Consider the following 12829-nt stretch of genomic DNA (forward strand, 5'->3'; position numbering starts at 1 on the left):
TTGAACAAATACTAACTAGATCAGAAAATATTCAACATGATACTTTAGTCACTAAACACATGTGAGAGGTGACTATTTTAGAAAGAATTTCCTCACTTTAAGTAGTATTTTTAAAAGAAATTATACCCTATTCTGAGACAAAGTTAATCTCAAGCCAGATATTTACTAAAAATATAATATTTATATAATTCGAGCAATAGCACAAACTGTCCTACAAACACATATTAGCTCTGAACATTTCTGTTGAAAGGATTTTGGTCTCTAGTTCCCTATTTGATTTTGCCAGGCTAGTTGCAGATCTCTCAGAATCATAGATGATTAAAATGAGAATGTATTGTATATTTAGTCATACCTACTCACATTGTAGAGGAAAATACTGAGGCCACTAAAGACCACCTAACACAAGGCCACCTAACTTGTGACAGGAATAGACTAGAATAAAGCCATCTGCATTTCTACACCAGTGTTCTACCCACATACACACACCCTGCCCCACCTCCCTTACATATTTTTGTAAAAGTTTTTTGATCTTTTCTTCACAACATTTATCATCTCTTATTTAGCGTCTTCCTTTCCTGCTAAAGTCTAAGCTTCACATGAGCATAAGCCCTGTATGTCTTATTATTTATTTACATTCGGTAGCTCTCCAGGTGCCTAAGCCATCATCAAGTACCCAATAATTATTTGGTAACTGAATGAATGGATGTTCCATGTTGCCTCTCTACTCTCAGTGAACTTATTGAAACTTAATGCCTTAAAATAGTAGCTTATAGGGAAGAGGGGTGGTAGTATCTGTGAACAGCTTGAAATGATATGTAAAATTCTCTAAGTGTGTCTATCTTGTATAGTCAACACTTCTCATTAAATTGTCAAAGGGGTCCATATTTACAAAAAAAAAAAAAAAAAAAAAAGATAATGCCTTAGGACAAGGCCCCCAAAGTAGTGTTTTACTCTAATATATTTAGGCTCCCAATTTTAAAACTACTAATTCTCTTTGGCTTAATTATAAAGCCACAGACTTATCTGTGCATTCCCTGGGTGCTATCGTGGCTCAATGCTAACGTGAGAAGAAGAATCCAGGTAAGGACTGACTGAAGAAAATGACACCATGCTTCTCCTATAAGCAGAAATCACAGAAGTATTCATCAATGGTCCTTTAGCACAAATACATTCTGTTTATATAATACTCACCTTTTCAGCTGGAAGAATGTGTTGTTTCATGAAATGCTTCACCTTGGTAAGAACTTCCTGACCTTTCCGAGTCTGCACAAACAACTGTCCAGTACTATCAATCTGTGGTAGTACAGTACTGAAAGTCCTTTGCCAAAAGAAAAAAGGTTACAAAGATGTCCAAAGATCATCACCACATGTTTCTAATATAATGTGAAGTTTCCTCAGCTACCCAAAAAATATCCCCCAGAAGGAGGAGCTGTATTTTATATTTTTAAAAAGTCTTTCATATTGTGGACTGAATGTAGAATCTCTTATATTTTAAACATTTAACTTTAATGCTTAAAGCACTATCTGGGGAAAACATATAGGCCTGGCATCACCTCAAGCAATGTTAGTGATAGATGCAGGAGGCACAGGGTCTTGTCTGGACGTGCCCACAATGGACTGGGGGCACGCCTGCACACTGGGGGAATGGGGTGGAGCCACCGGGAATTTGAGCCTTATGTAGGGGGAGGAGGCTGGCCTCTTCAGCTAGCGTGTGGTAGCCTGGCATTCAATCTGTGAAGTGGGAGCCTGTTGGCAGGACCATCTCTTTCTTTGCCGAGAGCTTTCTTTCCGCTTAATAAATCGGGCCTCCTCACCCTTTAATGTGTCTGTGTGCCTATTTTTTCCTGTGAGACGAGAACCTGGATTTTAGCTGAACTAAGGAGCAAAAAATCCTGCTTCATTAGTTTTGAATCTTTATTGAAGTCACCTGTCAGACTCTCCAAAAGAAAAAGCAAAGAAGTTGAACACAAATAATCATTATTCTTAGTATTAATACATGCCTCACAAATACAGCTGCTGAATATTAGATCTGTAGAACAGAAAACCAAACACTGCATGCTCTCTCTCACTCATAAGTGGGAGTTGAACAAACCACCATGGCACATACATACCTATGTAACAAACCTGCAGGCTCTGCACATTTATCCCGGAACTTAAAAATAAATTAAAATAAAACAAAGAAGACCTGTAAAGGTCATTATGAAGCACAACAGAATCAACTGTAATGGTGTAGAGAGAACAAATACCCATCTATAAGATAAATTGGAAAAAGCAATTGCCCTAACATTATGCCATGGGTACTTGTGGCTTAAGCAGAATTTTTGGGACAGCATCACACATGCATTTGGTAAGCAATGGGAATGTAACTGGCAAAGTGTGTTCGATGCTTGAAAAAGTGCTCCCGCTGATGAAGACATGATGATGGGTTTCAAAGATGCTTATGAAATGTCTGAATAAAACTTAATGAAATATAACAGTGGAACGGAACAATATTTCTAAATTAATAAATCATCTTATACAATGCATTTTTAAAATTAGGTATATGTAAGTGACTTAAATATTAGAAAGAAACACTTGAGAGTTTTACCTATATCCTTAAAAGTTTACACATTCAAGTGGCACAAAAATACTTTTAAACTTAAATATGGAGATTTTCTTTATGTTTTAGGTCAATTTGTTTTTAGGCATAGAAGAGATTTACCAAAAAAAAACTATCGTGATTGGCAGCAGTATGCAATAAAAATAATCCCTACTCCCCTAAAGTTTATAACCTTCACATACCCAATAAAGGCTCTAATTTCAGTTAGCCAAGTAATCTGTTTTCCTTACCGTTTGGAGAGTTGTAGTCCAGTTTCTGCCAGAGGTTGCACAACATTGGCAAATAAAAAGCTATCCTCAGATGAATTATTTCCCAGAAGATATCTGCTATATATCCCCTACAAATAAACGTAGAACAATTAAAATTCATTGGAAACCGTCCTTCAACTATCCAATCAATCTTTCCAGTTTCTCAGTTATGTGGGACATTATACTCACATGGTATGAAGATGTAAAACAGACTATCAATGGTATCAATGTACATGCAGGAGTAATTATACCCTTCTAAAGAGTCATACTCATATCATCCAGTTAATGCACTCTCATCCTAACATAATTCTAATTTATAATCAAATCAAACTTGAAAATGATCTCAGCAGTTACCAAAGATACCAAGTCTGCAAGTTATTTCACCTCTAAAGATCACTACCCTCCTTCATAATGGGGGAAAATCTAAAGAAACAAAAAAAAGATTAAAAAAACTATAAAACCAAAGGGAAGACAATGAGATGATCTCTAAGAACATTTTATCTCATTTTTGGGCCCCTAATTTAGGTAAAACTGTCTCTTTTGAACAGTATTAGTTGAATGCTAATCAGTGTTTCTTTGATAATTCTCCATTTCTGTACTATCAACATAATAAATTCTTTCCTCTCCCCTAAAAACAAACATCACTGTGTCTTCTTTATGATTCCTTATACAATAAAACACTCTAATAGTTCTTCTATCATATTCAATTTTATATTTCCAATGAGATTGGAATGTTTATGATCATCTTGAAAGCTACTACATGTACAATATACATAGTTTATGTTGTACAATTTTTTTTGAGACGGAGTCTCACTCTGTCACCCAGGCTGGAGTGCAGTGGCGTGATCTCGGCTCACTGCAACCTCCACTTCCCAGGTTCAAGCGAATCCCCTGCCTCAGCCTCCTGAGTAGCTGGGACTACAGGCACATGCCACCACACCTGGCTAATTTTTTATTTTTAGTAGCTATGGAGTTTCACCACGTTGGCCAGGCTGGTCTAGAACTCCTGACCTCAGGTGATCCACCCGTCCCGGACTCCCAAAGTGATGGGATTACAGGCATAAGCCACTGCACCTGGCCTATGTTGTACATTTTAATGTCAATCATAATCCATGTCAAACTTTTATTTGAAATGAAAAGCCATTTCAAATTTAAAGCCTATTTGGTATCTTATTTGTGGAAACTGTCAAATACAGAGACATACCCATTTTGAGAAACCCATTCTTTCAACATGATTAACTCAGGGTACAAGATGAGATGTAACACAACTATTTCAATTGTTCATGGATAGTATGAACTCTGAGGACAGAAAGTCAATTATTATAATTTTCCTTAATCATTCTTTTCTCATTCTTTTTTGCTTTTGAACTTATTCACCTGTTTTTCTTCTAAACCCTAGCCCCTTGCTATTGATGAAGCATCTCAATTTCTTAAACCTCCAAGATTCAAAGTGCCTGAAAACTGGATTAGTACAAAGAAGGCATCTGTTTAGATCACAATATAATTAGAAAAAAAACTAAATTTATGCTCTATGATGTTTTAAAATTAATCACACAAATATGACTATGAAAATAAAAAAATCTTACTCATCTACTTACTCAAAAACATTTTAAGAGGCTACTACACACTAGATACTGTGATGGCCTCTGAGAAGTACAAAGATAATTCTTCCCTCATCATCAACCCTAACTAATAAATGGTTTCATAGTCTGAGGCAAAGATCATCAAAAGATCTTAGCTTTTTCTCACACTGGATATTCAGGAAATGACTAACCCTTACCTGCTTTTCTCTTTTTATCATTATATCAGTCTTTCTTCCTCCTTCCATCTTGTAAGTTTATTATACAAAAAACTGATAATACATTTTGCTACTCAAATTTTTTCCTTGCCAAATTCCTATTCTGTAAATTCTGGATTTATATTTTACCCACGTCTGATACCTGTCATTATGATAAGCAAAATGATCTAAGGATAAAGAATATAAAACCTGGAAGACTGGAAAACATTGTCAACAGTACATTGGTAAATAATGGCAAAACACATGTTTAAAACAATTAATTACCTGTGCTATTCCAGCCATCTTAAAAAATGAAAGGGCAAGAAAGAAATTCCAGTTAGGAAGAATAGAATTAATTCCCCTGCAGCGGCAATATATTGAAATCAGTTCTTCCATTGATGGTATCCCTATAAAATTGGCATGTAATATAAACTTTAATTAAAATGTCATGGTGACTATTTCACAATGTTATGAGACAGATATGTAAAATACAATGTAATAACCATTAGCCCATACAACAAAACATGTTCTAAACCTTGACTTCCAAAAGATTATCATATACAAAGGATTACATTTGGTCATAAATTACTAAAAGTGGCATGCTAAGTTCAGAAAATTTAACAAAGAAAATGAAATAGGCCAGTCACGATGGCTCATGCCTCTAATCTCAGCACTTTGCAGGGGCCAAGGTGGGAGGATCACTTGAGAGCAAGAGCTTAAAACTAGCCTGTGTAACACAGTGAGACACCGTCTCTACAAAAAATTAAAAAATTAGCTGGGCATGGTAGCATGTGCCTGTAGTCCTAGCTACTTAGAAGGCTGAAGTGGGAGAATCACTTGAGCCCAGGAGTTCAAGGTTTCAGTGAGCTATGATTGTGGCACTGTACTCCAGCCCGGGTGACAGAGCAAGACCTTGCATCTAAAAGTAATAATAATAATAATAATATAGAAACATGTTTATGAAACAAAAACTACTATCTAAAATTGCAGGATTTTATATTTTAATTATGAAAGTAATAAAGACAATTTTATATTAATAGCAATTTAGACAACATTATGTTCTCATACCTGAGTTTTCTTGAATACGAGAACCTTGATTTATCATTGGAACTGTTCTTGGCCAAAAGTAGAAGACGGAAAGATGAGCTAAGTCTGACAAAGGATGACCAATGGTTGAAAGCTCCCAATCCAGCACCGCTATAACTCGACACTGTAATTAAAAATACAGAGGTCTTTAACATATTGAAACTTAAAACAAGCATAATAAAGAAATAACATCGAATACATTCAAAATCATGTTTTCCATCAAAAGTCAATTTCAGGTATTTACCCACAGTGGCATATCTCATTTATAAAATAGCCAATTAGCCTTGGTTATATAGAGCTAAGTCCTCTGGTTCCATCGCTGGCCATCAATCCTTCTCATTTTACTTTACACAGCCTTAATATCTCTGCTAATGAGCAGATGAAAAAGCAGTTAAAACTTCTCAACTGAAAGTAACTGTGATAAAAAGGAATTATAGTGAATTACTTATATTTTATTAATCCATGTTATGCATGATTAAACATTTGCTTTAGTAATTTTTTTTTTTTTTTTTTTTAGACGGAGTCTCGCTCTGTCACCCAGGCTGGAGTGCAGTGGCTGGATCTCAGCTCACTGCAAGCTCTGCCTCCCGGGTTTACGCCATTCTCCTGCCTCAGCCTCCCGAGTAGCTGGGACTACAGGCGCCTGCCACCTCGCCCGGCTAATTTTTTGTATTTTTTAGTAGAGACGGGGTTTCACCGTGTTAGCCAGGATGGTCTCGATCTCCTGACCTCGTGATCCGCCCGTCTCGGCCTCCTGCTTTAGTAATTAATCTAACTACATAACAAATGTACTACTCCACCCATAGTACTTTTAAAAGTTATTTCACGTTGTAGATACAAAGCATAATTGTTATAAAAGATACTGTTAGTTTTATAAATATAAAATCCACCATTACACAGCAACATAAAACAATCATGTAACGTGGAACCAATAAAACAGAAAGTTTTCCTCATTCAACCTTGTAACAGTATGTATCAAGGGCATATTTATCTTCTTCTTTTTTTTTTTTGAGACGGAGTCTCGCTCTGTAGCCCAAGCTGGAGTGCAGTGGCACGATCTCCGCTCACTGCAAGCTCCACCTCCTGGGTTCACGCAATTCTCCTGCCTCAGCTTCCCGAGCAGCTGGGACTACAGGTGCTTGTCACCACGCCCGGCTAATTTTTTTTATATTTTTAGTAGAGACAGGGTTTCACCGTGTTAGCCAGGATGGTCTCGATTTCCTGACCTCATGATCCACCCGCCTTAGCCTCCCAAAGGGAATATACATCTTGATGTTAAGGATACAGGACATTCTATTGTTCATTCCTTATGTTCATTTGGCTGTACATATGGCCAAAAAAATCAATTTGCAGAATAGTACATAGCGTATGATCCGATTTTTGCTTAAAGAGAAAGATTATAAATGAATACTGAAAGTTGAAAGGATATTGCACCAAACTGAGAGCTATGGCTGTGGTTACTTTAAGGGATTAAGGCAGGAGGGATGAGGTCCAGAGAGGGGAACCTTCACTGCGGGGTTCTGTATACAGGAGTGATGTGACATGATCTGTATTTTAAGAGGGTCACTCTGGCTACTATGATTTCCATATACTATAGGGGGCCAGTGAGGCAGCTGCAGCAATACTCTAGGCAGGTTATCCAAGCTATATAAAACTGCAGACCCCATTTAGGTAATATGAGTTACTGGGTTTCATGCCTCCATATAACCGTGTGTGCTTGCATTCCGTTGCTCCGCTGGCAAACTTACACACATTACTGGAGCTTTGTGTGGAAATGTGGGCTTTGGAATCAGACAGGCCTGTATTCAAACTCTAGCTCTACCATTTGCTGGCTGTATAACTCTGGACAAGTTAGTTAACCTCTCTAATCCTCAATTTTCTCAGCCATAACATACACCTCTTACACAGGGTTAGTTTGAAGATTAAATGGGCAGGTAGCACGTATAGTTCATTTACCAGTTTCTAGCAAAGTACCTGGCACACAACAGATGGCCAATATGTATTTATTTGATGAATATGTACAGAGCCTCACATATATAGCCAGGCAATCAACACTTGGCCATTGTTACTGTGGAAAAAAATTGATCACTCCCTTCTCTATGACTTTATAAGAGCTTTTACTGTGGTTATATTATACTATAAATTTGTAATATTATAAGTATTATAAATTACTATACTAGTTAGGTTTGTGAAACTACTGAAGAGGATGGATGCATTTTTCTCTTACATCATTCTATTTGTTATCTATGCTTTTAACATCCAAAGAAAGGATGAGGCACTTATGCGATAAATGATTACTTTTCTTTTTTAATACAAACTGGGAAACTTCTCTGGAGTTATGTTTCAGAATATCTGAACCATTTTTGGGGTAAAAACACAAAGCCATAAAACAAAAGCCAGTGAGAAAAGCTGATGGCTCATCAAATTGCATAAATTAGTGCAAATTAATTAGCAATAACTTATAGAATTCTGTCGATGCCTGTTTGTGTTGAGAGTTATTAAAAGCTCAACATAACTTTTAGTGGTTGATCTGGACATTTACTAAATCATCTTACTGCTACTAAGGAACTTATTAGTAAAATGATTTTTGACAGTTTTTCTGAAACCTCAGCACAACAGAAAGCTTTTAGTTTTTTAAATTATCTTCTTTATAGAGAGATTCATTTTATGTATACTTTTTATGCCATTGAATTTTATTAATATGTATGTGTATTGGCATTCAAAACAAACAAACAAAAAATACATACAATCCAAACAGAAGAAACAGTAGATGAAGAAGGCAGGGAAGAAAATAACAGAATTTGTTATAAAAAGATGAAGCTAGGAGTAAGGTTATTACACATAATTGAATGTGATAGGACATGCAGAGTTGTTAGTGTGGGTAGTAAGATTTGCTTTGAATTTTTAGCGGGTAAAATAAAGTGTGAAGCATGGTCACTCACAATCTTTACAGCGTCAAAAACAAACCAGCTGCTCAAGAGGGACAACTTTTCTTGGCAATGAGGCTAAAGAAAAATATCACCCATCAATCTGCATACAGGTGATATTGTGTAGCGGACTAAAACGTCTTCAACAATATAAAGAGAACTTTTCAGGGGCATGATGTAATTCCTAGAAAGCAGGCTATGCTGGAAAATGACTGAAAGGACAAAGATGAGTCAAGTAGAAGACAAAACCACATGCTGGGAGTGGGAACCGAGATGGGACAAGAAATGTGAGAGTTTGAGAAGAAGAGAAAAGATTTAGAAAGGCCTTTTTTTAAATGTCACAGGTTTTACTAAGAGATGAAGTTACAGCCTAGATAAAATCATGTGGCATAAAAATGTCTCAGACCCAATTAACCTTATTTCACTTTATTCTACAGTAAAAATATGAGGATTCAAGTTTAGGGCTAGAAATTGGTTAAAGTCAAGGGGTGATGAACATCCCCTGTAGGATTATTAGAAAAAGTAAAATAATAATAATAATGATGATATGAAGTCAGGATGGGAAGATTCTAGAATAATAAGTAACCTAAGGTCAGGACACTTTATAATTCTTACATTACTTACATACATCTATAGTCAAAAAATTATTAATGAAATCGATACTAAAGAGGGTAGTTTTTGAGATGACTGATTATGATCATGTGGCTTATGTAGGATAAGAAGTCAAGTGAAGTCATGAAGGGCTTATAGATTCTAAATTAACAGCAATCAAATTTACAGTGTCTCAGGGAAGATACAGAGAAATAAACGAACAGAAGGTAAAGAGGGTGAGGTCAAAGATAACAGGTTTCAATTTCTAGATCACTGAAGTTGACAAGTTCCAATGGATGTTCCTAATTATATTTTTCAAGTTGAAATGACAATATGCAGATTTTACATTAAACTCCAAGATCCTAAACATTTCTCTACCAGTAAAATTTATATTTGGAAAATCAACATTTTCCAGGAAAACTGGATTTCTTTTCAACACTGCAGTGAGCATGTTGTGCTACTGAAACACTTGCTCAAACATGCTTTAAATACTTTATAAATAAGTAACGGAAAATAATTTCATTTTGCCATATCCTGTAGTTTCCTTTACTGGCTTACCCCACACATTCCTGGAAGGTTTGTCATTTAAAATTGCTTTTGTCTTCTTTCTTAATTGTTGTGTTTTCTGATGACAAAAACACAACATGCTGCTGTTTTAAAAATGAAAACCAAAAAACATCAAATCCTAAACATTACAGAAATGTACAATTATGTCTCCTCTAATTCCATCCCCTACAACCACTGTTTAGGTTTTAGTACATATTATGAAAGATTTACTTATACCCTAATATTTTTCTGAAGAAGCTTGACAAGTAGTCTTAGAAAAGTCAGAGAGAAAAATGAAGGGGAAAAAATGGAAAAGTGAGGGTACCTGAAATAAATTGAGCATCATTGATGTGCCAGGTACCAGCTAGTTGCTCATATTGACTGTTTCATTTTAGCTGCCCAGCAACTCAGAAATTTTTTTTTTTCAATTTTAAAAGGCACACAATGTCAATTTCCTGGGTTTGATAATGTACCATGGTTGTATAATATCCATTTTGCAGAATTTGGATGATGGATACACAGGACTTCTCTGTACTATAATACTTTTTTACAACTTTTTGTGGAACTCTAATTATTTCGAAACAAAAAGTTAAAAACAGAGATACAGAGAGAGATTAAATAACTTGCTTTAAGTTCACACTGCTAGGGAATGAAAGTTAAGCACAAATTTATGAGATGGAAATAGTTGCTTAGTGAATAATTAAAATTAATCCCTTCAACATAGATTCATTCAGAATCATATAAGCACCTGCAATATAAAGATGAATAAGACATAGTCATTGTTTTAAAAGAACTCCAAGTCTAGTGGGTTCCGTTATCTACTATAGAGACTCAATATTATATAGACTCAACTAAAATATTAAATGACACAGATCAAATACAGGCCAGATCTTGGTATGTTTTAAGGCATATGCTTTTATAATTTTCTAGATTATAAATTAGCATATTTAATTTTTCTAGTCTAAGGGTAGATGATTAACAAGGTTAGAATTCAGAATTCATCAGTGCCAGTAGCAACAGGTTGCACATGTATGCACAAACATACATAATTACATACTATAATTTTAATATCTAAATTGACTTTTCTTTTTTTTTTTTGAGACAAGAGTTTCACTCTTGTTGCCCAGGCTGGAGTGCAATGGTGTGATCCTGGCTCACCGCAACCTCCGACTCCCGGTTCAAGCAATTCTCCTGCCTCAGCCTCCCAAGTAGCTGGGATTACAGGCATGCGACACCACGCACAGCTAATTTTGTATTTTTAGTAGAGATGGGGTTTCTCCGTGTTGGTCAGGCTGGGACTTTCTATGAAAAATTTTTTCTCCTGTGGGTAAACATGCTCACATGTGTTTACATTATTTTTGGATTTTCAATTGATACACACTACTTTGAGTTATGACAACAATGCAATTTATAATGGTATTTTCCGCCATCCTTTTCCAATAGGAAAGGAACACAAAACCTGGAAGTTTAGCACACTAATTTAGAGCAGCTCTTCCTGCCCTAAAACATCTTAGCATTCTAAGAAAACTAATGAACCCAGAAAATCCTCCTCTCAGAAGCCGGATTCAGGGAACTGCAAATCTTTCTCATGCATGTAGGAATACTAAGTGCCAAATGGCATGCCCAAAGACATACAGTTAATCAGAGGAAAACTGAAGAGGTTTCCTCTTTCCCACTATACTGTAATCCTAGGCCTCATTGCAGGTGCTCAGTGGAGGAGTACAGCTTTCATTTGTTTATACTCTTTATAAAGAGTACAGTGTGCACATTTACACAGAGCAAGGTTATATTAATCTCATGGAATTCTTTTGAAGCCTCAAGAAGCTTTTGGAATTCTCTGTTCTCAGAGTTTATAATAAACAGATAATAAATTCTTCATGAGATAGGGCTAAAAACCCCAAAGAAGTATAAATGAACCAGAAAAAAAAGCAAGAACATGGATAAGCTAAATATTGTAACTAGTAGATGAAAAACTTCTTTGAAGAAAACAGCGTTATGCATGTAAAATTCCCAAATCCTTTTAAGCAGTAAACCAAATACCACTTGGGATTAGAACCAGTCTTAAAGGTAGGCAGCTAACTTACGCTGGAAAATCTGCAGGACTGCTTTCCAAAAATTTTGAGTGGTGATGACAGTCTTGAGCTGTAGGGGAACAGGGAGTCCGTTGGGCTTCTTCAGTGCTCTGGGGGAGCATTTACTTAGTATTGTGTCACAAAACAGACCTACTCAATTAATTGTAAACATAGTTAACTGTACCTCTTTAGGGTGGAAAACTATGTTGTCTAGTCTGAAATCTCCATGAATCAAATTCTTTTCATTGTCATTATCCGGCAAGTTCTTCATTAGCCAGTCCGATAACTGTTGCATGGCAGGGATGTCCTGATGAGCTGCAGCTTGATATTGCTTTGTCCAGGTTGATACCTAAAGACATATAAATAAGAAAAATAGTAAAGCTGAAAGTGGAATGTAGGATCTAGCAATTCTAAAATTAAAACAAAATTCAAATGCTGTTTTACTCCTAAATACTTAAGACCCATACTGGTGATACTCATGTCAGCCTAAAACACTCAAATCAGCCTAAACCTTAAACATTTAAGTCTCTTTTCCATATAGTTCCATTTTACTTACCTAGCTTTTTATCAGGAGAAAAATACTGGCCTAGGGATCAAGAGATATGGGTTCTAGTCTTTATTCAACAACTACTTTGTAGAAGAAAAAAGAAAGAATGCATACAAACACACACAAACACACGTGCACACATACCCACTCTCTCTCCCTCTCTCTCACACACACACACAAACACAAATATATAGATATAGATAATTTCTGGAAAGGGTCACAAGAAATAAGTAACCCCTAAAAAAGGGAATATGGGGACTAGAAGAAAAAAAGAAGACATTTACTTTTTTTTTTTGAGACAGAGTCTTACTCTGTTGCCTAGGCTGGAGTTCAGTGACTCACTGCAACCTCCACCTCCCAGGTTCAAGCAATTCTCCTGCCTCAGTCTCCTGAGTAGCTGGGATTACAGGTGCACGCCACCATGCCTGGCTAATTC

General features: G+C 36.1%; 1 protein-coding gene across 1 annotated transcript in view; it reads right to left on the reverse strand.

Annotated features, from left to right (window-relative positions):
• Positions 1-12829, reverse strand: part of ACAD11 (acyl-CoA dehydrogenase family member 11) — a 97979-nt gene that overhangs the window by 66878 nt on the left and 18272 nt on the right. Inside the window, exons 5-9 of the mRNA XM_050779595.1 lie at positions 12031-12195; positions 5693-5834; positions 4910-5031; positions 2830-2936; positions 1192-1318 (exon numbers count right to left, since the gene is read on the reverse strand). Of these exons, the coding sequence (XP_050635552.1) occupies positions 1192-1318; positions 2830-2936; positions 4910-5031; positions 5693-5834; positions 12031-12195 (663 nt within the window). The remainder of the gene's footprint in view (positions 1-1191; positions 1319-2829; positions 2937-4909; positions 5032-5692; positions 5835-12030; positions 12196-12829) is intronic.

The sequence above is a fragment of the Macaca thibetana genome, chromosome 2 (assembly GCF_024542745.1).
Source record: "Macaca thibetana thibetana isolate TM-01 chromosome 2, ASM2454274v1, whole genome shotgun sequence".
NCBI classification, from domain to species: Eukaryota; Metazoa; Chordata; class Mammalia; order Primates; family Cercopithecidae; genus Macaca; species Macaca thibetana.